At 49.7% G+C, this 25760-nt stretch overlaps 1 protein-coding gene across 1 annotated transcript in view; it reads left to right on the top strand.

Annotated features, from left to right (window-relative positions):
* MED13 (mediator complex subunit 13) overlaps positions 1 to 25760 on the top strand; it is a 684456-nt gene that overhangs the window by 95601 nt on the left and 563095 nt on the right. The window contains exon 6 of the mRNA XM_086954050.1: positions 20881 to 21097. Within this exon, the coding sequence (XP_086810176.1) occupies positions 20881 to 21097 (217 nt within the window). The remainder of the gene's footprint in view (positions 1 to 20880; positions 21098 to 25760) is intronic.

Raw genomic sequence — 25760 nt, 5'->3', positions numbered from 1 at the left:
AAGACGCTTGTGCTGAAACACCTAGCTCCCGGTGGACTGAGCAAGTTCTTTTCGGTGGAGCGGGCGCACAGACTACCTGGTGGCCAACCGAAACTGGGAGCATCTCCGCGCCCCATCATTGCCAGAGTTTTCAATTTCAGGGACCGGGATGCGATCCTGCAGGCTTCGAGGACAGGTGGTCCGTTGAAATTTCAGAATGCTGATGTGAACTTTTTCCCCGACTTCACTCAAGCGGTGCAGAAACGCCGGCAAAGCTTTATGGGCGTCAAGCGTAGGCTGAGGGAGATGGGGATGAAGTACTCTATGCTATTCCCGGCGAAGCTTCGGATAGAACATGGCGCCCGGGCGCTGTTTTTTGACATGCCGGAGGCTGCTGGGGACTGGTTGGACACCTTGTTATGTTATGTTATGTTATGTTAAACAAATTTATAAGGCGCAACTAACACCATTAGGTTTCTTGGCGCCATAATGAAGAGAGCAGATGAAGGAGCAACAGAGGCCGTTTATTGGTAGGATTCAGTAAAGAGAAAAGTTTTAAGGGAAGATCTGAATTTGGGGTACGGAGTGGACAGTCTGAGGGGCAGAGCGAGGGAATTCCAAAAAGTGGGGGCCAGGAAGGAGAACTTGAGCCCGCCGTGTTTCTTCCTCTTGTATCTGGGAGTGGATAACAGGGCCAGTTGGGAAGACCGGAGAGTGCGAGGAGGGACGTAGGGTTGAAGGAGGGAAGAAATAAAGAGGGGGCCCTGACCGGTAAGAGATTTGAAAATGATACAGCCCAGCTTGAACTTGCAGCGGGCGGCTACCGGGAGCCAATGGAGGCTTTTTAGGAGGGGGCGGACGTGTTGATCTCTTGGGAGAGAGTGGATCAGGCGGGCAGCCTGATTCTGGATCAGCTGAAGCCGCCTAAGTTGGTAGGCTGGGATGCCAACATAGAGCGCGTTGGCGTAGTCGAGCCTCGATATTACTAGCGCAAGCAGGGCCAGGGTAAGGGCCTCGGAAGTAAGTAGCCGGGAGATTTTCCTGATTTTCCTTAATTGAAAATGGCTGGAGGAGACTACCGCGCTAATCTGGGGCGTCATAGAGAGGTCGCTGCTGACGACGACTCCCAGACTTTTGGTACAGTTGGCAGGGCGGGGTGGACTGCCGAGGCTGACCGGCCAGAAGGAGGAGTCCCAAGGGTTGGAAGAGCCCCCGACAAGAACCAGCTCGGTCTTGTCGGGGTTGAGCTTCAGGTGGTTTGAGCTCATCCAGTTGCTAATAAAGCAGAGGGTGTTTTGGAAGGTAGAAATGGAATCAGCAGAGGAATCAATGTTGAAAATTAGTTGTATGTCATCAGCGTAGTTGAACGCTGTGACATTGAACTGTCGGAGGGCACGAATAAGTGGGGAAAGATACAAATTAAAAAGGAGGGGGGATAGGGAAGAACCTTGTGGGACACCACAGGTAAGTTTGACCTGGGAAGCAGAGAACTGGGATAGTCTGACAGCTTGATGGCGTTGGGTCAGAAAGGAGCGGACCCAGGCCAGAGCGGTACCCTGGATGCCGGCCTCCCCGACACGGTCGACCAGAATATCATGGTCGACCGTGTCAAAGGCGGCCGACAGGTCCAGGAGGACCAGAGCCTGGCAGATGTTAGCGTGCGCTCCCCTGCGCAGTTCCTCCATGACAGAAAGAATGACAGCTTCTGTTGAATGCGCGGGTCTGAATCCAGCCTGCTGGGGGTCCAGTGCACTAGAGTCTTCCACAAAAGAACTGAAAATCTGAGTGACGTGCGACTCTAAAACTTTGCTGAGAAAAGGGAGAAGGGAAATTGGGCGATAGTTGCTCATGATGGAGGGGTCTGCCGAGGGTTTCTTTAGAATGGCAACCACCTCGGCCTGTTTGAAGGGTCCAGGAACCTCCCCTATGGTCAAAGAGTTGTTCAAAAGAGCAAGGGGGGGGGTCTGGACAGGAAGTGAAAGCTTCTCGGAGAACCGAGGGGGGGCAACAATCGCTGGGAGAACCAGAAGAGACTTTGTGTAGGAGTGACAAAAAGTTATCCTTTGAAATGAGAGGGATGTGAGTAAGAGTGTGAGTATAAGAGTGACTAGGACACAAGTAGGTGTGGGAGCAGGTGAAGAAATGGAGATGCTGGTTTTAATTTTGATGATTTTCTCCACAAAAAATTGGTTAAGGGAGTCTCACAGGGATTGGGAAGGGAGGGGGGCTAGGGCGACTCTTTCCGGGTTAGATAGTTCATCCACTATGGAAAAAATATCTTTGGATTTATTGGAGGAGTTCAAGATTTTGCTTGAGAAGTAGTATGATTTGGCCGCAGTAATTGCTTTCTTGTACTCCTTCAACCGAAACGAAAAAATCTCTTTTGATTCGAGGGAGTAGTCCCGGCGCCAGCATCTCTCTGCCTGGCGGAGACTGAGTTTGTGTGCGCTGAGCTCAGCGGTAAACCACTTTTGGGCATCATGTCTTCGCCTTGTCTTGACAGGTTTTAAAGGTGCCACAGAATCGGCCGCAGTGGTAAGCCAGTGTGTGAGGGTTTTGGACTGAAGGTCAGTGGAGGTATTGGGTCCAGTGATGAGTGGGGACGATGAGCTCAGAAGAGCAGTAAATTTGTTGAGATCAGCTTTATTCCAATTCCGTGCCAGGAAATTGGATTGGCGGGCAGCAGTGATACGGGGGGACATAGCTAAGGAAAAGGTAATGAGGTGGTGATCTGACCAGAGACAGGGGGAGATGAGGGGAACAGAAATGGCAAGAGAGGTGGTCCAGACTTGATCTAAAGTGTGGCCTTTAACATGCGTAGGTGCATGTATGTGTTGGGTACAGTTGAGACTCAGCATTAGATCAGAGAAGGCACGCGAGTCAGAGGTTTCGTGAGTGTCTGACAGCCAGTAATTAAAGTCGCCTAGGACCAACACGTTGGAATTGCTGATGGTAAGCTGGGTGATCAGGTTGCCGAACTGAGTAGAGAAGTCAGGCATGGGTTGAGGGGGACGGTAAATCAGCACACAGATGAGCGAAGACCCAGGCTGCTCCAGTCTTAGTACGAGACAGTCTGTCGAGGAGATGCTGAGAAAGGGCACTAGGGAGAACCTAATGGGGTGTCTGATGATAGCTGCAACCCCGCCGCCCGCTTTGCCAGTAGGGCGATTGGTCTGCAGAATGTAATAACCTGGGGGGATGGCTGCCAAGATATCTGGAGACGAGTCATCTGTAAGCCAGGTCTCAGTCAGGAACAAGACGTCAGGCTGTTCTGAATCCAGAAGGTAGAAGATTTCAGATCGATGGCGGACCAGAGACCGGGTATTGAGGTACGTCACGGACAGTGGGGAAGAAGAGGAGCAAGAGAGTGATGGGGTCCGGGCCTCAGGGTCCGGAGTGAGAATACATTTGTCGGGAAAGGTAGGAAAGATTTCCGGGAAGGAAGTTCTGGTCGTAAACAGGTTGTGAAGTAACAGTTTAGGGACGGATGGGGGGGGAGGGAGGGCGGGGTCGTGGACAGAGACAAGGACAGAGCGAGTGTAGGTAAGGGGGGGAGCAGAGTGACATGCCCCTTGCCCCGGCCTGCCGCGGACGGGCGCAGACGGGCTTAACTCAGGCGCAACTCCGGCGCGCCTACGTCGCGCCCGCTGCGCTCGTCCGCTGCGCTGACACATGGAGGCCGTTTAAATAGGGGCGGAGCGAGGGTGGAGTCCAGGGCTCCACTCCAGTGACACGATCCCAAACAAAGATGGCGGCCGCTACCGGCGGGGACCCGCGATCACAAACAGCCCCCAACCAGCAGAATACCTCAAAAGTAAGAAGGGATGTTAGTTGCCTGCATAACAAAAATACATGGGTTAAAAATAGAAGTTTAAGACACTCGCGTTGCGTGAAAGCGCCGGCCGCTCGCAATCAGCGGGGCGCTATACAGTAAAATGCAGTAAATGCAGGAAATAGGTGCAGAATGCTCTCTGAGCGTCAGCGCGCCAGCCCACTGCCACTGAGCTACATGCAAACACGGAGCAAGGATCAGAACGCGCTCCTAAATAGGGGCGGAGCGAGGGTGGAGTTCAGGGCTCCACTCCAGTGACACGATCCCAAACAAAGATGGCGGCCGCTACCGGCGGGGACCCGCGGTCACAAACAGCCCCCAACCAGCAGAATACCTCAAAAGTAAGAAGGGATGTTAGTTGCCTGCATAACAAAAATACATGGGTTAAAAATAGAAGTTTAAGACACTTGCGTTGTGTGAAAGCGCCGGCCGCTCGCAATCAGCGGGGCGCTATACAGTAAAATGCAGTAAATGCAGGAAATAGGTGCAGAATGCTTTCTGAGCGTCAGCGCGCCAGCCCACTGCCACTGGGCTACATGCAAACACCTTGCCTCAACGACGGAGTGCCCCTGAGGATCAGTCGGAGGGGGCGTCGGGCGGACCTGAGCTTCAGGAGTGAACAATTTTTCTCGGACTTCCTTCGGTGGATGGCTCTGCACACGCGATCAGTCACGGACTACTGCTCTTTCTTTATTATTGCTCTTTTCAGGATTGGGGGATACCGGGGGGGGGGTAGGATGTCTCCTTTCTCCTCGGGGGGCTTTCCGTAGATTAGTTTTTGGGGCGACAGGCACACTGCTAGTTGGGGGGGCTTCTTAGTCTAATGCAGGGGTGGGGGTGGTTGGTCTGAATGTTCTATTTGTGTTTCTTCTTTTTCTTACTTCTTAAGGCATGGTGACTATTCTCCTGTTTATTATGTTGCGGTGACTGTTTTCTGGGAGTGGTGGGTGGGCCTGTGCTTTGATGATGGGGGGTAAGACGCTAAATGTACTGAGTTGGAATGTGAATGGGCTGGGGGATCGCGTAAAACGTGGGGTGGTATTGCAAATGTTTAAAAGGTGTGTACCCGATGTCATTTTGTTACAGGAGACGCATCTCATTGGCAATACGTGCCAAGCACTCAATAGGAAAGTGTTTAAAATGGTAGCTCACTCGGGGTTCTCTTCGGGGTCCCGAAGGGGGGGGATTATGGTGCGCATGTCTCTCCCATTGGAGGTGGAGACTAGTGTGATTGACGATAGAGGCGTTACGTTGCCGTCATGGGTAGATGGGAGGGGCGTACCCTGGTTTTGGTTTCTGTTTATGTCCCCCCTGGTTTGCAATCGACGACCTTTCAGGATCTTAGGGGCGCCATTTTGGGCCTGCCGGAGGGATTGCTCATAGTTGGCGGAGACTTTAATGCAGTGGTGTCGGGGACCCTTGACCGTTTTCCATCCAGAGATCTTCGCGGTGCACAATCTTGGCTCCCAGACTTCCTGAGTACCATGGGACTTATTGACTGTTGAAGACTTCTCCATCCCGCCCAGCGGCAATACTCCTTTCATTCGGGTGCGCACGGAAGCCTTTCCAGGATTGACTACATCTTGGCTCCGACAGTCCAGGCTTCGGCCGTCTCCGGGGCCCGCTTGATGGCCAGAGGCATATCGGACCATTCCCCGGTCTGGGTGTCGTTTGATTTTGGTATCATGGCAGCCTCTAGAGTAGCGCCGGTCAATCCTTGGTACTTTCGCAACCCCAAAACTCGTGACCTCCTAGCTAAAGCCATTGACCTGTATTTCTCCGAGAATACGGGCTCGGTATCGTCGGCCTTGTCTTTATGGGAAGCCTTCAAAACTGTCCTGAGAGGAGAAGCTTTCTCCTTAATAGCCGAGGTGCGCAGGCGCAGGGATGAGGTTGTGGTGCGGCTGGAGTCGGAAATTGAGGATCTTGATTCTCGATTGGAAACAGATCCGACACCTGCCCTGTTGCATGTCCTCTCCTTAAAGCAGTCGGAGTACCGGGCCACTGCTACTGACGATGCCAAGGCGATGGGCAGAGAACAACAAGGGAGGATCTACGACGCAGGGGACAAGGCGGGCAAGCTTATTGCTTGGCTGGATAGGCGGGAGATGGCCCGAGGTGCTGGGTGAAGACGGGGTGGTTGTTACTGATCCCAGCGCTATAGTTTCGGCCTTTGCCGACTATTTTGAGACCGTCTACACTTCGGTCTCCACTTCGACTGAGTTGGACTCGGCCTCTTCCCTAGATGGAATTGAGCTTCCTTGCCTGTCGGATACCGAACGTGATGATATGGACAGGGGCATTGCGGCGGACGAAGTGGCGCTTGCGATACGCTCTTTACGCTCTGGCAAGGCTCCCGGCCCCAACGGTCTTCCGGTGGAGGTATAAGATTAAGGCTGATACCATTGCTGTACCCCTGCGGCGTATGTTCCTGGAGGCTCGTGAGGCTGGTGAGCTTCCGCTGGATCAGCGATTGGCTACTATTGTGGTTATTCACAAGGAGGGAAAGCCTAGGGACCTTTGTAGGTCGTACCGCCCGATCTCCCTGCTAAACGCTGAACCCAAAATTCTGGCTAAGCTACTGGCCAACCGGCTGGTGGGTGTGATCGCCGATCTGGTTCACCCGGACCAATCGGTATTTATACCTCATCGCAACACCGCTCTCAACCTTAGGAGGCTTCACGCGGTCATGGCGCGGGTGAGCAAACTTCGTGAGCCGACTGTCTTGGCATCACTGAACGCAACGATGGCGTTTGATTCCCTCGAATGAAATTATCTGTGGGCGGTGTTGTCTAAGTTTGGGTTCGGCCCCGACTTTATTAGTTGGGTCAGGCTTCTCTACGCCTCCCCGCTGGCCAATGTAACGGTCAACGGCCGTGTATCAGCTTCCTTTGCCTTGCGCAGAGGTACAAGACAGGGCTGTCCGCGGTCATCGCTCCTTTTTGCTTTTAACGCTTGAGCCGCTCGCTGCCTGGATACGTACCCACCCAGACATCTGTGGGATTAAGTGGTCTCCGGGCTTTGAGGACCGAGTGTCATTGTACGCGGACGATATCCTGCTCTACCTTACTTCCCCTTGCCGGTCTTTGATTATGGCCTTTGACGTGCTGAGTACTTTTGGAGGATATTCGGGCCTAGTTATTAACTGGTCAAAATCCTACCTTTACGTGCTTAGTGGAGACACCCCACGTCTTCCTAGGGGCTGTGTTATACAGGTCGCACCGCAGGGATTTAAGTACCTGGGCATCTATATATCAACTGATGCCCGGGCACGATACTCTAATAACTTGCTTCCCCCTCTTGCGCGCCTTCGGCGCGATGTAGAGGGCTGGAAAAGGCTGCCGCTGTCCCTGCTTGGCCGCGCGGCATTGTTTAAGATGATGTCCCTGCCGAGATTCTTGTACGCGCTCAAGAACACACAGGACCCCGTCCCTTCCAAATATTTCAAGGAGGTTGAAGGTCTGCAGCGGACCCTCTTATGGGAGGGTAGGCCGCGTATTGCTGTTGTCAAACTGACGATCCCTTGGTACGATGGCGGCATTGCTCTGCCTGATATCCGTCGGTACTACTGGGCCTCTCAACTGGCCGCTCTTAACCATGGCTTCTATGGACCGGCTGAGAGCCCGGGATACGCCATGGATCGTTGGCTCTTGAACGATGGGAAGTATTACAGAGCGCTATATTCAAGATCTCTGGATTGAAAAATGACTGGTCCCACCAAGACTGCTGTGCACATTTGGAGGGCCATCACGAAAACACTGGGGTGGAAGGGCAGACTTACTTTGGCCACTCCACTCTATGATTCTGACTTGCTGGGCAGGTTGTGGCACACGAAGGGGTTTGACCGGTGGGACCTCATTGGAATCTCCAAAGTAGCTGATGTGATGGCCAGGGGGGAGATAAAGTCCTTTGATGCTCTGAAAACTGAATTTCAACTGGGAGCCACAGAGTATTTCAGATACGCCCAATTGCGACATGCCCTTGCGGCTGCACTGCCGGTTGGAGAGAAGGTCCCCGAATCATCTCCGCTGGAAGATAGGGTGCTGGATGGCCATATGCCGGACAGTGCCATTTCCCTGACCTATAAAAAGTTGATAAATGTCCGAACGGATCTTTTGTTGAGTGTGAGAGACCAGTGGGTGCGTGATGGAATTGAGTTGGATGATGAGGACTGGCAGTGTGCGGTGTCTTCCCCCAAAGAAGTGGCAATTTCGGCTAGATTTCGTCTAGTACAGCTGAAGATCCTCCACAGAGTTTATGTGACTGGCCCCAGGTTGATTCATATGGGACTCTCAGTGGACGGTCTTTGTAGGCGTGGACGCGGAGAACTAGCCACTTTTTTGCATATCATCTGGGAGTGCCATGTTATAGCTTCTTATTGGGAACGCAGTGATGCGTGAGGTAACTGGGGTGGACCTGCCTGCGGAAGCCCGGCGCTGCTTGTTGAATGTGTGGGGTCCAACTGACTACAATACTGCCCAAAACCAATGGGTCACTCTGGGGAACATGGTGGCCAAGCGGGATATCGCTCAGAAGTGGGGTGCCCCGACCTGTGGAAGACCAATATGGATTGGTGCATGCTCCGTGAGAAGACTGTGTATGTGGCCCAGGGGAAGCCCAGGAGGTGGGGAGTTGTTTGGGGGGCCTGGAACGAATATAGGGGTGACCTTCCTTTGCATACCTCCCGATACTGATCCGCTGGAGGTTCGTCTTTCTCCCTAGCCCTTCCTTCCACCCAACTTTTTATTTAATTGAACTCCTGACTTTCTCCCCCCCCCCCTCCTCCCCCCCCCCCCCATTTTGTTTGCTTCTACCAGTATGGTTACTACAGGGAGCCGTTTGGCCCCGCCGCCTCCCGGAACTGTGTATTGCCGCTTATGTACTGTTCCTTGCCATTTCTTTTCCTTTAGTGTTTCCTTCTTGTTGGTATTTTCTAGGTTTCTCATATTTATAATATAAAATTAAACCTGTTGTGCTCCTTTGATTTAATTTGTGCGCACCTTTTATCCGTTTCCTGCAATGCTGCCTAGCCTCAGGGATGTAAGGCTGAATAGCTGTGTGATTTGAACTTTCAATAAAGGTTTTCCAAAAAAAAAAAAAAAGACTGACCCTGTGGTGGGCTCATTACCCCTAATTAAGCATACTGAGGCCGGGACATTGCATAGAGTCTATGCAGGGACTAAAGACATTATAGCAACGGCAGGCTAGCGAACGCTAACAGTGTGAAAGGTCGAGGCCCAGAGGCAGAGAAGAGGGGCAAACACTGAGATTGAAAGCTGCAGGACTCCTGAGGCCAGGAATTATTGCCAAATAAGCTGTGGTCACCTGCGATTGGGCTTAACGGGGGATATCGGAGCTGGCGACCTGCAGTTCACAAGGGCTGGACTCGAGGGTTCCGGACAGTAGATTGTGTGACTACTCCTCCAACTTGCAGCCGAGGTCTGACTGTGGACACTGCTGGCATGGGTAGAACGGAGCCACGACAGTCCAAGCTGGCATTCGACGCCCATAAGGCACCCCCTCCGCATCTAAGGATCAGCATGACGATGACCCTCCGGAGACGAGAGAGAAAGGGTGGAAGGCTTTGCTGGTGGGTATGCAGAAGAGTCTCACCTCCATAGACTCGAAAATTGACTCGATGAGCCACAGGCTGGATAACGTCGTTGCTAAGCTAGACAAGCACGAAGAGCGGCTGAAAGAAGCGGAACATAGGGTGTCGGACTTGGAGGATGAAGGATGAAGCGGGGGTGAGTAAACCGCATATGTCGCAAATGGATAAGCTTTTGAAAGGTATAGCTGATAAGAACGATGAGTTGGAAGCTCGCTCCAGGAGAAACAACGTAGGTCTCGCTGAAACCACCAATACAGGCAGGCTGGGAAACTTCATGGAGCACCTCATCACTGACCTATTCGGGAAAGATGCATTCTCTGCCCAGCTGGTCATTGAAAGAGCCCACAGATCATTAGCGAAAAAGCCTCCTCCGGGCGCTCCTCCACGCCCAGTATTAATGCGATTTTTAAACTACCGCGATAGACTCACGGCTGCGGCTAGCAAAAGAAAAAGGGGAGGTGAAGTACGAGAATACAACTTTATCGTTCTACCCGACTTCACCCAAACAGTGCAGGAGGCCCAACACAAATTTCTTGCTGTGAAGAAAAAGTTGCAGTCCCAAGGCTTTCAGTATGCGATGCTATACCCTGCTAGGTTGCGGATACACCATTGAGGGCGTCAACACATCTTTAATACTCCACAGCAGGCGGAGGACTACCTCAAGCACGACAGGCGATCGACTTCCAGGGACGAGGATGCACGACGCCGATCGAGATCCTCCTCGCCGCTGGCGGAACCCTCCTGAAGATTGCTGAACACGGAGGGCTGACATCTCTACGGCTGGACATGGAATCGTTAAAAAGACGCTCTGCTGAATGGTGATGTATAAACTGTTGTATAGAGGACAGGACTCAGACAGCCGCCCGGCTGCTTGCCTCCATCCAGTCGGAACGATCCCTGAATTTGGGAGGTCGTAGATGGGTGAGAAAGTAAGGCTGAGTGGTAAAGGCGGGAGCCCCTAGCGGCCCCCATGTTAAAGGTATTCCCCTTGGGGGTGTTTTTGCTCCTTAAATGTGGCAGGGGCTAATAGCTCAGCAGTTATGTTTATGGATGGGTACTGTTGGGGGATGGGATGTTTTTTCCTGGCAAGTTGGGGTAGACGGTGTGGGAGATGGGGGGAGAGGGCGAAATAATGTGAGGGAATTCTACCGTGAGTATGCAAGTGGAGTAAGAGACCAAGATCATACACAGCAGGCACATCCTGACAGTCATGTCTGATGTGAGTAGGGTCAGTACAGATCTCAACATCATTTCCTTGAACGTGAGGGGGCTGAATGACCCCAGGAAGCGGTGACAGATACTAGGGTACCTTGATAGGCACCATGTCCGCACGCCCTCCTACAGGAGACTCATCTGGCAAAAGGGAGTGCACCCTGTTTCGCAACCCGATGGGCAGCACATAGCTGCTTTGCATCATAGCCCTCATACTCCAGAGGGGTAGCTATACTAATTAAACATGGAGTTAGATTTGTGGAGGGAGGGAGGGACAGACTTAGACCCTGATGGGAGATATTGTCTGATGTGGGGCAGGCTTCATGCACACGACATAGTGTTGGCGAGTTATTATGGCCCGAACATTGACGACACGCATCATATGCTTACATTAGAGGGCAAGCTGCATACACTCAACAATTGTTACACTGTATGGGGGGGGAGACTTCAACACCGTAGTTAACCCCAGCCTGGATAGATCCCTAGCCACTGCTGCACACCATAACACAGCGCAGCCCACCCTGCAGGACATAGTATCCACTGACGGACGTCCAGTAAGGAAGGGACGCACCATTCAGCCAAGCATGGCACCTGGGCCAGACTGGATTGTGTTTTTCGCGAAGGGCATGGTGCACTGGGTGGTAAAGACTACTCACTTGGCCAAAACGTTCTCAGACCACTCCCCTGTGATAGTAAGCGTGACACCTCCTGTGGAAGTGGCACCGCATAGCAATTGGAGACTCAATCCTTTACATTTGCAGGATGCTGTGTTCAAGGCAGAAATAGAGCAGGAGATACTGGAATTTTTCCCCAGGAATACAGGATCAGTAGATAGCCTCACGACCATTTGGGAGGCCTTTAAAGTGACTGTGATGGGGTGGTGTATAGCTAAGGGGGGAGGCATCCTGAAAGACCTGCGTCGGACCTTATGCACACCGGAGAAAGAGATGAAAGAGCTTGAGAGGGAGATCCACAGCCGGGACGAGTCAGGGACCCTTAAGGCTACAATGAGGGAGAAAATGATGGAGTATAAAGAGACAGCTGAGAGGGTTTGTAAACTCGGAGGGAAACATTGCACTGCCAGGGTATACGGAGAAGGGGATAGACCAGGGAGATCTCTAGCAGTGGCGGTACGACCTCCTAGATTCCGCAATTATGTAGTTGAACTGCAAAATGAACAGGGCACTCCTTGCAGGGCCTTGCGGGATCAATTGTCCACTCTCACTGGCTACTATAAAAGATTATACACTTCACAGAGACAAGAGGTGCTAAACCCTGAGGACTATTTTGAGGATATAGCGCTCGCCTGGCTTGGGGATACTCAACGTAAATTCCTAGCTCTGGATCTTGAAGTTGACGAAATCACTGAGGCTATAATGAGTATGAAGTCGGGTAAATCCCCGGGGTCGGACGGGATACCCATAGATTTTTATAAGGCCTACGTCTCTATCTTAGCCCTCATTCTCAAAGCGGTCTTTTATGAGGCGCTGAAAGAAGGTGCCCTGCCTGAAACCATAAGAGAAGCTCACATTTTGTGTCTACTCAAGCCCGGTAAGCCCCCTGATCTATGCGACTCCTACCGCCCCCTGTCCCTGCTGAATAGCGGCACTAAAATTCTTGCGAAAGTACTTGCCACCAGATTGAACCTCCTCCTAGAAAAACTAGTGCTGCCAGATCAGGCGGGATTCGTGCCCAACAGGGCCACAGCCCACAACCTTCGGACTCTGTTGGCAATCGTCCAGGACATAGACCCCAAATGCGCCGCGGTGGCTGTCTTTCTTGACACCACCAAAGCGTTCGACTCGGTGAAGTGGGACTATGTGTTTGGTACACTGGCGCGAATGGGAATGCCGGGGTCGTTTCTCAGCTGGATCAAGCTACTTTATACTGCACCGAGTGCTAGAGTTTTCCTCAATGGGTCCCGCTCTGATGCCTTCCCCATTACCAGAGGGACGAGGCAGGGGTGCCCTCTTTCCCCTGTACTGTTCGCCATAGCGGCGGAACCCCTTGCAGCTAAGCTGAGGCAGCATCACAATCATAGGGGTTTTATATACCCCTCCAGGCAAGTCCTGGTTTCCCTATACGCTGATGATATCATCCTTTACATACATAAGCCGCTAGTCAACTTAAATCCTGTATTGCGGGAAATCACCAAATTTAGAGCTATTGCAGGAGTACAAATGAACAGGGGGAAGTCAGCTATATTCCCCCTAACAGACAGTACTACCCTGTTTCCTCTGGATTACCTGCTGCAGTGGGAGGATGAGGAATTTAAATACTTGGGGATTCATACGCCAGGGACAGGGATACTTTACTGAGAGCTAATTATGGGCGAGTCATGAATAAGGTGACTGATCACATCACAAGTTGGCTCAAATTGCCCCTATCGATGGCCGGAAGGATTTCACTAATCAAAATGGTGATTATGCCCAAATTCTTATATTTATTCATAAACCTATCCTACTATCCGGGAACACACTTTTTCACCACACTGAGAACTCCGTTAATCAGGCTGATATGGGGAGGGAAGCAAGCCAGGCTGAAGCTAGACCTACTAACGCTGCCATATAGGTACGGAGGATTTGATGTGCCTGATTTTGAGCAATAGTACTACAGTGCGCAGGCGCACTTTGCGGTGTATTGGTATCACCCTCCTCCCTATATGCCATACCTTGCGTTGGAAGATGGACACATGGCCCCTATCGGGATATATATTTATGCCTTACAAGGAGAGAGACAGAGACCCGACCACTGTGGACTGCACGATTAGCAAAAAAGGAAGGGGTAACACAACTCTACTCCCCGAGATTAATACTATGTAACAGCCCGCATTTACCAGTCACGAGGGAAAAAATTTGCCAGAACTTAATGACTAGATTACAATATAATACCTGGGGAGACCTGTACGTTGGGGGAGAGTTCTGCACTAAGGAACAATTCTTTGGGGAAGCGCCTTACACATTAATGGACTTATTTCTGTACACCAGACTCCTACAGAGCGTACGAGCCAAGAACTCTGACTTCCCAAAAGAACCAGAGACATATACCTCACTTCATTTGATATTGCAGAAGGATGTCCCTGCACATGTCACTTCAATGCTATATGCCCGGGAACGCTTGGCGCCCCCCACTACGCAAATCAGGGCCATGGCAGAGTGGGACAGAGACTTAACCGAACCGCTTAATGATGAGCAATGGGAGGGGGCATGTCAGCAGACTGAATTGGTGTCTGGCAGTAGTAGATTACGAGTGCTGCATTTTAAGTTCTTGCACCGACTATACCACACATCGGCACGCCTACACATACTCCACCTCAGGGACGACGACAAATGCCTTGGATGCAAGCAAGGCCCGGCAGACTTTATGCATTTAGCCTGGAATTGCTCTGCAGTAGCTGCATACTGGGGGGAGGTCTTTGGGGGCCTCAATGAAATGATGGGGATCCATATTGAACCACTCCCCACCAGGGGCCTACTGGGCCCCTGGTGGGGAGTGACACCACATTGCAAATTCCTCATAATGGGCATGCTGCTAGCACGCAGGCAGGAGGCATGTAGGTGGGGAAGGGAAAGGGCACACAAATTCTAACATTGGATATTTGATATGACCACTTGGCAGGAAAATCTACAAGCCTATGCAGAGCAACTGCCGTTAAAATCCTGGCCGAAAGATATATGGGATCCATTGATCACATACCTTGCTAGGCAGAGAGCTGAGGAGGACACTAGTGACATAGGGCCTCCCCTGTGTCACTAGTGTCCTCCTGAACACTGATGTGTGAGAAAAGGAAGTGCTGGATCAGGACCGGGAATAGGGCGAGCGGAAGGGAAAGATCATAAGGGGGCGGGGGAAGGTGGATAAAATGCAGTGCAGTGAGATGAATGGACAGATGCACATCAAGAAGTATTTCATGCTTGCTAGTACCCATGATAACAAACTCATGTACTGAAATATGTCACAGACTCGATGCCAGATTCTGCTCAACTCGCAGAGAATACCTATTGTAAGAACTATGAAACTGAGGAGGGAGGGGAAGACGGGAGGGGGGTGGGGGTGAGTTGTAAGTTGGATTGTTGGGGGGAGGAAGCGCACAAAGGTTAGAATTGAAAGACGTGCTGGGAAAAGTGAGGCTTAGATAAATAGATTGATACTTCCTTGCTGCAGTGTTTGGATGCGTATGTACTATGTAAGCTTTGAAGAAAATACCAATAAATAAAGGTTTAAAAAAAAAAAAATTTAAATAAAAAGGATCACACCCAAAATTAAGAGAGTACAAACCGGCACCTACCTACCTACCCCACATGCATCAGTGGTAACTTCCATTAGACTCTTGTAGCCTCCAACGCTTGCAAAAGAGCAAACTTACAAACTACGGTAGATGCCCCTCCTCCTGATAAGGAGTCTAAATTAATTGATGCCTTGGGCAAAAGAATAGCATCGCCAGCAGCCAATTACTAGTGAATTGCAATTGCACAAGCTTTTAGCTCGCTACGACAGAGCTCACTAGGATGATTTAGAAAACTTAATGCGTTTTTTAGCCGATGAGCACAAAACCAAAGCCAATGATCTATTTCAGGAGGGGAAATTAATTACCAATATTTCTATTAGGTGCGCCTTAGGCGCAGCAAACACAGCAGCCCGTGCAGTCAACACCAGTGTGTTGCTACGCAGACATGCTTGGCTCAGAATTTCCTGGTTCACACCCGAGGTCCAAGCCTCTATTCTGAACCAACCCATTGATAAAGAGCACCTATTCGGCCTTACAGTGGACACTTCTTTAGGGAAGACGAAAAATCATACCAAGGTTGTGATCCTTTCCCAATCGAGGATCCTTTTGTGCCTCCTTTTACAGGGTTGGCTCCAAAACACTTTATCAGATAATCCCTCTTCCACTTACAAGAGCAATAATCAATTGCCCTCGTCAAGAGGTTACTTTAGAGGAGAATTTAAAGGGGGCAAGGGAAGAGGCAGAGGCAACTCAACATGCACTTCTCCTGCAAACACCACACAGTGACTTCCTTCCTCTACTCCCCCCCACCCCATCCCCCCCCGATCATTCCACTCCTGTTGGGGGAGTTCTCTCCCAATTTCTACCCGTCTGGAATACAATCACTTCAGACAGATGGGTTTTACAAATTATCCATTATGGTTCTTGCCTGTCCCCACACAGTATTCCAAGATCACACACAATGTCACAAGAACATCTCAACCTTCACAAACAAGAAGTTCTCTTTCTGTTACAAAAGGGACCTATAGAACTAGTCCCATTACAAAATCAAATGACAGGTGTATACTCCATATACTTCTTAATTGCAAAAAAAAACGGCTCTCAGATCTTTGCTAGACCTCCGAGACCTGAATCTGTACATCCAATCGAATCACTTTCATATGGTGATACTCCAGCAAGTACTCCTGCTCATTCAGCAAGGCGACTTTGTCAACTTTAGATTTAAAGGATGCCTACTTAAGCATCCCAATACACCCAGCAAATACCTCAGGTTTGTGGTGGGGGGGGGCAACATTACCAATTCAAAGTACTCCCATTCAGGGTCACTACTGCCCCAAGGGTTTTCACCAAATGCCTGGCAGTAGTCGCAGCTAATCTACGAAGACCACACATTCATGTCTTCCCATTCTTAGACAACTGCCTCATAAAAGCAAGCTCCTAAGCAAACTGTCTACGACATACGCACAAAACAGTGCAGCTGCGCCACGATCTTGGATTCTCAGTGAATCTATCCAAGTCCCATCTCCAACCCTCTAACACGCAAGCGTATTTGGGAGACGCTATAGATACACAAAAACTCTGGCCTATCGCAATCGGGCCAGAATCTGCAACATTCACTCTACTATCCCAGTTTCAGCCTCAACACTCATTACCAGCTCAAGTATTCATGCAGTTACTAGACATGATGGCATCTTGCATCCTAATAGTCCCTTATACAAGACTTCAAATGAATGTGTCCCCTCCAGGAATACTTAGCACGTCAGTGGAATCAATCTCTGGTCAATTATCAGATCTAGTGTTGGTGGACGGCCCCACTCATCGCTCTGTGCAGTGGTAGAATCCACAAAAGCTTTCCAAAGGGCGGCTCTTTATCGACCCGGTTCCACAGACCATGCTAACAGCAGACTCATTGCTCACTGGTTGGAGAGCTTATCTCCAAACTAACACTATTTAGGTCATGTGGAGCCCGCATCAAAAGCAGCTTCACATAAATCATCTAGAGCCTCTAGCGATAATTCTAGCCCTCTAAGCCTTTCAAATCCACCTGGTTTGGAAAGCTGTCATGATACGCACAGACAACATGACAGTAATGTATTACATACAGAAACAGGGGGGGGATATAGTCTCTCCAACTGTCAAAATTAGCACTGACCATCTGGAGGTGGGCCAAACATCACAAAATGTACCTCCTCGCAGAAAACCTTCCAGGAGTAGACAATTAAATTGTGGATCTGCTCAACAGACTTACAACAGATCCAGGAGTGAGAACTCCACCCTAGAGTTCACCTCCCGTTTTTCAGATGTGGGGCTTCCCAGACATGGATCTGTTCGCCGCACACCAAAACGCAAAATGCCCAAGCTTCGCATCCAGGTATCCACACCCATTGTCCAGAGGCAATGCACTATGTATGGCTACCTCAATCTTCCGCCAGACTACATGAACATTAACAAAGAGGGTAAACGTCCTACTACAAGGGCTTGCTATGCAGCAAAGTGGAAGCGGTTTGTGATTTATTGTAATAACAATCAAATCAACCCGCTTGATGCTTCCGTTCAAAACATCATCTATCTACTGCATCTGCAGCGTTCAAATTTAGCGTGCACATCCATACGCTTACATCTTGCTCCAATAGCCACATACCTTCAAAATAGACATCTGTCTCTCTTCAAAGTGCCTGTTAATAAGGCATTTATGGAAGGACTTTCCCCAAGACTTCCACCTACCCCAGTGTGGAATCTCAATATTGTCCTCACCAGACAAATGGGTTCACCCTTTGAGCAATTGCACAAATGTGAGCTGCAATTTCTCATTTGGAATGTCGCTTTCCTCATAGCTATTACATCACTGAGGAAAGTAGGTGAGCTTCAAGCACTAATCATACAGGAACCATTTTTACAAGTACACATTAGTTCTTCAGACTAATCCTAAACTTTTACCCAAGGTCATTTCAGCCTTTCATATCTATCTGTTGAGTTGCCTGTGTTCTTCCATCAACCAGATTCTGTGGTAGATCGTGCTCTACATACCTTAGAGGTTAAAAGAGCATTACTCTACTACATAGAGAGGACAAAACCTTTCCGTAAAACGAGACAACTCGTGGTATTTGCTCCACCTTATAAAGGCAATCACATCTCAAAATCAGGTATTGTTAGGTGGATAGTCAAATGCCTTCAGACATGCTATGCAAAAGCAAAACAAACATTAACAATTCACCCTTGAGCGCACTCCACTCGCAAACTAGGGGTTTCTATGGCTTTCTTAGAAAAACATCCACATAGATGACATCTGAAAAGCTGCAACATGGTCTACATCTCACACATTCACAAAACACTATTGTGTAGATATGTTAGCAAGACGGCAAGCTAGTGTGGGCCAGGCAGTTCTACGTATACTCTTTCAAACCACTTCAACAGCTACAGGTTAGCCACCGCTTTGAAAGATTACTGCTATCTAGACTATGCAAAGCATGTGATCTTACAGCTCACATGCCTCGAACGAAAATGCTAGTTACTCAGTGTGCATCTGTTCTTGGCATGTAGAGCTGTATATTCACATGTGCCCACCCGCCTCCCCAGGTACCTATACCTGCTGCACTGATATCTTACTTAGATACATACACATGGACATCAGTATTCTTCTACTCTTACTAACTCCAGTACCACACTCTGCGGGAAAACAATCCTAACAATGGAGTCTATGCCCATGCTCACTATCACCGAAAGGAGGAGTCACCTACTTTGCGACTGGAAAAGACTTCGACAAAAAACAAAGTGCAAGCCTCCGGACCCAACACTAGATGGCAGGCTATGCAAAGCATGTAAATCTACAGCTCTACTTGCCAAGAACAGATGCATTCTGGGTAAGTTGCATATTCCTTCCTTGCTGTCCATCCGGACAAGGTTGTCCTTCGAACTAGACCTTCTTTTCTTCCCAAAGTGGTTACCTCTTTCCACATAGCGCAGACCATCATTTTGCCCACTTTCTTCCCGCCCCCGCATCTTTCCAAGGAGGAGGAGAGACTCCACCGTCTGGATCCAAACCGTGCATTGTCTTTTTATTTGGATCGCCCAAAACAATTCCGGGTTGACTATTTACTCTTTGTTGGCTATGTGGGTGCCAAGAAAGGTTGGGCCATGCAAAAACTGATCAACTCTCGATTGGTTTTCCTTTGCATTAAGATCTGTTACTCCTTGGCAAAAAAGGAGCCTCCGGGAGGGCTGTGGGTGCCCATTCCACTAGGGTCATTACTGCTTTGGGACTTGGAGTCCCCTTCGGTGATATCTGCGAGGCATCCACGTGGACATCCCTGCACACATTCACTAAACGTTATTGCCTGGATAGTCCAGTCTGGAGAGAATGCTTCTTTGGCCGTTCAGTTCTCCATGACTTTCTGGTGTTAACTTAGTTCGCAGACCCACCTACGGGGTTGGTATTGCTGGGGTATCTAGTCTAAGGTAAGAAATCTATAACTAATAGTCTCTTTCAGATGAACAAGTTACTTACCTTGGGAACGATATATCTGTAAGACACCTATATTAGTTACAGATACCGTACCTCCCTATCCATCCTCCCCGTTCTGCGAACTGAATTCTAGAGTAAGGGACTTCTTTTTAGGGCACTCATTTTGTGCACCAGTGGTCAGTGTCTTCCATGGCTCTGCGCTTCTGGCGTTGACGTCACCGCGCAGGGGCGGCATCTAAGTAGATACTGCGACGTCATCCAGGTGATGCAGATGACGAACGTGGAGTCGACCGACGCCATCTACCGGTGCGCTGGGTAACGCTAAGTGATAACATTCTCCGGATCCAGTCTGATGCCTGGAGTAATTCTAAGGTAAGTAATGTATAACTAATATATGTCTCTTACAGATATATCTTATTACTAAAGGTAAGTTATCGTGTTTGCCTATACAGAGCAATGGATATGTATCATGTGTGTCACATGCTTGTGCTAATTGCACTTAAATAGAAGCTGTTTGCATTCTCACCCACTAGGCGTCGGGGTACCCAATAATTCAATGAATGGAAAGAACCTGCGATTGAGTAACCAAAAAAGGAAATTTAAACATCTGTTGCTGACTACATACCTAGTATAATTTTTAAGAAAAGCATTTGTTTATCCTTTTCTAAGGAAGCCCCAGCCAGATGCATTTGCCTAAATTTAACAGTGGTCCTTTCAAACTTTCACTGTCGTGAGGGAGTGTTGGTGAAGGTCGTGAGTGCCCAGTTGAAGCCTTCACTGAGCACAAAGATCCCCTTTAAGCAGCTCAGTTCAGGAAGCTCAGTTGAACAACCTCTTGGCACTGTTATTATAGTCCGTTATATGATCCTAGGGCAAGCCATCTACTTCATTAAGTCCCATGGACCCACCTTGCTCTTAAACTGTCCCTCCATCATTGCAATTGGTGGGGGTATCGCTGCATTTGCTTGCATGTAATATTTGACAGGCCAGATATAGTTGATGACTCCTCACCAAAAGTAGTCCCTTTTGGGGTACGACTGTCCTATGTTCCTTCTCTTCAGTTTCATCTGGTCAGCTAGATCCACATTTGGCTTCATTTCCATTTTAGTTTAATGTTAAAACTTCTCTTCTACTCACGAAGAACTTTACTAATTTGTATTTCAGCTGTTGAATTGGTTATCTTAATATGAACTCCAGATAAAAAATGGTTTTGAAGGGCTCACTCCCAGCTTGAGATATCCAGCTTTCTCTAATCAACTTTCACAAAATCAGTAATAATGGTAAACATGGTTGCAGACATATTTGCTCAGCTCATTCTAGCAGCTTAGACTAGCTGGTTGGGGGTCTTTTTCTCTGCACCATAAATTTAGATTTTTCTTCTTCTCCCCTCATCTTCCAGCTCCTACTGAGTTTAGGCTATGATGGTGCATGATCTGTCCTGACTGGATAAGGTTAACAGTAGCCAACACAAACTGTTTTCAAAACATTACTGCATGGTATTTTTTTTAATTGTGACTGTGCTATGCTACTGTAATCTGAATTTGCTTCCGTTTCAGCACTATGGATCGAGATAAAGTAGGAGTACCCACTGATGGAGATTCACATGCAGTCTCTTACCCCCCTGCAATTGTAGTATACATTATTGATCCTTTTTCATATGAAAATAAAGATGAGAACACCAGCACAAGTGTTTGGACACTAGGACTTCTCCGCTGCTTTCTAGAGATGGTGCAGATTCTTCCACCAAACATCAGGAATACAGTTTCTGTGCAGGTATGATTTTCTGAAATGTTTCCTGTTTTTTAACCTAATTTATTATTGCATATCAGAACTACTCTGTATTTTACGCACATGCCCACACCTGGTATTTTACCAGGAATGGTACAGAGGGGATGCTTGAAACTTGTTATGCTCATGTTTTCATTTATAATGTCTACCACAGTGGTTTAATCTTCCTAGTTTTCCCTACATTCTTTGTGTCCCAAAGAGTTAATGAATTCAATAATAGTTCCCTTTCCCTTGTGATCCAAAGGTTATCACTAGTTGAAGCAGTGGTTGGGATTCACTGGTCCTCTCCAGCAGTCTATAAGCTACAGGATTCCCTTGTTCCCAATGTATGTGCCTTTAAATGCATCACAACTTCGTCCGGCACCACGAAGATCACCAGGAATTGCATTTCTCAAATCATAGGGTGTTCAGTTCTTTGAATGATGTGCTTCTTTAGGACATTTTTTTGACAGGTGTATAGGGCTCATCCCTGAAAACATTATTCAGAACATTCCTCAGAATCACCAACATCACTTCATTGTAAACCAAAATACTATCCATTAGTTGTAGCCTTTGAAGAGACTGTGAAGTACCTCTGTGAAATTCTGATCATAGGAGGGAAGAGGAATTTGCGTCCATTCAGTTCCCCTGAATAGGTACCTTCAATAATCACAGATGGGAATGGGCACTTGTATCTACCATAACCATTGGTTATTTATTGACAACCCTCATAGACGCTGAGATGTTAAACGTGCGGTTTATCTTTTGTCCGCCCCTTCTCTAGCGTCATGGCATATTCATCAGGTTGACAATTGACGTGCTATATGGCAGCCTCACCCGAGGCAACCTCTGGGAAGAGTAGAAGTGTCCAGAGATCATGAGAGTTGGAGTGCAGTGCCACCAAACAAAAATTCTAAAAAACAGTGTTGCACCAAAAACAAAAAACAAAATTTATTATAGAAAAGATGCACACTGTAAATTTAAAACGAGGTGAAATAGGGGTATATTGGGTAATCGAGTTACAGGATTACCATATAACTCTATCAATAGGTCAATACCTCTGTGAAAACCTTTTAAGATCTGACTTTAGGTTTGCCCCAAAGATTACAGTGTATGAAAAGTTTTGTCATAGGATTACATGTGCCGTATGACCCACCCAATTTTAAACTAGACTGTAGAATATAGAAGTTATCAATATCTTTGTTTTCCTATTTCTGATCCTGAAGACACTAGGTGGTACTTTTTTTCGATAGTTGTCTGTACACGTGAATATTTTTTTCAAAACCGTATTTATTGATAGTTCAAGCAAGTATCAATACAGTTCTCCACAATCAGGAGGATACTGTCAACAGTATGCAGGTAATAGCATGACAATGAACCCAGATTTAAGAAACAAACCCCATCCCACCCCTGCCCCACCCACCCCCAAAATTCCCCCCAACACCCATTCCCAACTACCCACCCCTTATCCCACCCTAGCCCAGTGCACGTGTTCACAGAGTAGCAACATTAGAAGGAAAGCAATGCAGGTGTCGGTCAACAACCTAAGGTACAGGGTCCACATCAGGAGGTAGCACATCATCAATGTCAATCGGGGGGTCAAGAGTAAGCCCCCTGTAGTCCGCCCACCGTTTCCAAATTTTGTAGTGCTTTCGGGGACACCCTCTGGCTTCAAAGACAGGTAGTTCCAGCCCCATAAGAAAGTCCAATCCCACCTTCCAGGCGCCGAGTGGGGGGGCACGTTCGCTTTTCCAGGCCTGAGCCAAATCCCGCTTGGCCACCACCAGCCCCAATAGCAAAAGATGTTGTTTGTAAATGTTGCCCCCAACGTTCTCCAGGACATGGAGGAGGCCCAGTCTAGGGGTACGGGGAAGGTCCCACCCCAACACCTCCGACAGGCAGTCCCAGACCCCAGCCCAGAATCTGGTCAGGCCCCCACAAGACCACACTGTGTGGAAGAGCGTCCCCCTTTCAGTTCCACACCTCAGGCACTCCGGAGCGGCAATAAGGCCCGCCCTCCACAATCGTTCCCTAGTATAGTATGCCCTATGAAGGTATTTAAATTGAATAAATCTAAGACGGACGGCTATAGCAGCCCCCCGGGGGGATTCAAGGGCCTCACGCCAGTCATCTTCATCCAAGGGGCCAACATCCTTCTCCCAGGAGGCCTTCAATGTCAGGAGGGAAGGGGAGCAGTGCGTAACCAGGGAGCGGTATATCTGAGAAACATTCTTGTCGCCCAGGTCCCTCATAAAGAGTTTCGCTTCAATGGGACTAAAGTCAGGGAGTTGATCCAACCCCACCAGGCTAGGGCCGAGGGCATGACGGAACTGGAGGTACCGGAAGAATTGGGACTTAGGCATATTGAATTCAGAGCTAAGGTCCGGAAATGACTTAAGTGTAGTGCCAGTGAGGACATGACCAAGGGACGAAATCCCGATCGCGTCCCAGCTGCCAAACCCGGACAGGGACGCCAGCGCTGGAAGCAAACCATTATGCCACAACGGAGTCTCAGCGGTCAGTCTGCCCCACCAACCCATACGGCGCAAAGCTTGCCGCCAGATCGGGAAGACTACTTGGGTGACCCATGGCAGCGTCCTCCTCCGTCTGGCTGAGTACAATAAGGTATGGAGCGTGGCACCCCCCATTAGAGAGTGCTCCAATGCATAAGCCGGATCGCTACGGTCGCCATACCACCACTCGTTGAGCACCAGGAGGTGGGAGGCCTGGTAATAGGACAGAAGGTCCGTGGACGCCAAGCCGCCGCAGTATGTAGAGAGAAAGCATGTTCGCAGTGCCACCCTGGAGGCACCCCCGGCCCACAAAAACCGGCCCAGCACCGAATTGACGTGCCGGAACCACTGCGGGTCTATTCTATGTTGATGATTCTGCAGTTGATAGAGAAGCCGTGGCAGGGCTACCATCTTGAAAATGGCGGATCTGCCATAGATATTGAGGGGCATGCGCGTCCAAGTCTTGACATCCATCTGAACTCTATCCCACACTGGCTGCATGTTAAGATCCCACGCCACCGTAGCCGAGGCCGAGAGGAAGACGCCTAAATATTTCAAGCCATCGACTGCCACCCGAAGGGTCGCGGCCCACGGGCACGTCACCGATTCACCCCCAACACCCACAGGGTCGACTTGCGTGGATTAAGAAAAAGCCCGACACTTCACCAAACTCCCGCATCATATCCAGTATCCGAGGGCCCGTGCGGTGCAAATCGGTCATGAAGAAGAGGACATCGTCCGCATACAGGGCTATGCGATCCGAGTGGTCCGCCCCCCATACAAAGCCCCGATAAAGTGCATCCCGACGCACTCGGGCGGCCAGGGGCTCCATGGCCAGCGCAAAAAGGTACGGTTAGAGGGGACACCCCTGGCGAGTGCCCCTGGCAATGGGGAACCGCTCGGAAATCGCCCCAGAGACACGCACCAAGGCAGTTATGTCTGTATAAAGCAATTTCACATATGAGATGAACACCGGCCCCAGATTGAGAAGCGGCAGCAGGGCAAAGAGATAGGTCCAGCTGACCGAATCAAACGCACTATCAATGTCCGCAAGCAACAGCTGCCCGATCCCCGGTTGCCCCCACTGCGTCTATCGCGGCCTGCGCGCGCCGAATGTTGTGTCTCGTCGCCCGGTGCGGCATAAAGCCCGCCTGGTCCGGGTGGACAAGATCTGCGATGTGTGGAAGTAGGCGGTTCGCCAGCGCTTTGGCCAGGAGCTTGGCTTCAAAATTGATGAGGGATATGGGACGATCGGACTCGTGACGGTCGCGGGGTCTGCCCGGCTTTTGGAAGACCACTATTTCGGCTTGATGCCAGTCCGGGGGCAGGCTGCCACGCTCCCGCGCCAGTTCCAACGCCCACCTGTAATGCGGCCCAAGTTGCAAGTGGAATTTCCTATAGAATTCGCTGGGAAACTCACTCTGTCCCGGTGCCTTACCCACATTAAGTTGACCCAGCGCGTCACCTAGTTCCTCAGCCGTCAGAGGGAGATCTAAGGCATCTCGTACCTCATCCGAGACCGCATGAGGAGGGACATGCACGAGGAACCCCTCAATGTCTTCGGGGGAAAGGCTTTCCCGAGAGGCGTACTGTAGGGCGTAATAGCGCGCAAAGCTCGCTGCGACGATCGCAGGGTCTGTTATCACCGCTCCTGCTTCGTCTGTAAGCCCCGGCAAGGTGAGCGGCTGCAGAGTCTGCTGACAGAGCCTGTGGAGCATGGTGCAGGACTTGTCTCCCTACTGGTACACCCTACTACGTTTAGCCAGCCACGCCTGGCGGGCCTCATCCAGCAAGACCGAGGAATAAGATTGCTGCGCTTGTAGAAGCAGCCGCAGTGTCCCGTCATCACCCACTCCCCTGTATCGTGTCTCCAGCACCTCCTCCCGCTCCGCCGCTTGAACAATGTTCTCCTGCCGAGTTCGGCGAGCAGAAGCGTACCAGGCGATGTCAACACTCCTCAAGGCGGGCTTCATAGCCTCCCAAACCGTCACCGCGTCCACCCCCTCCGTGAGGTTGTCCTGCCAATAGTGGGCAATCGCACTGCGCATATGTTGGGAGTAGGCCGGTCGCTGTAGATGCCACAAGGACATCCGCCACCGGAACGGTTGGCGTGCCTTGCATAAGTCAATCTGATCTGCTACAGGGGAGTGATAGCA

This window comes from Lissotriton vulgaris, chromosome 2_1, assembly GCF_964263255.1.
Source record: "Lissotriton vulgaris chromosome 2_1, aLisVul1.2, whole genome shotgun sequence".
Taxonomy (NCBI): domain Eukaryota; kingdom Metazoa; phylum Chordata; class Amphibia; order Caudata; family Salamandridae; genus Lissotriton; species Lissotriton vulgaris.
The sequence above is the reverse complement of the archived record's forward strand: the minus strand, read 5'-3'. Positions and strand labels throughout refer to the sequence as shown.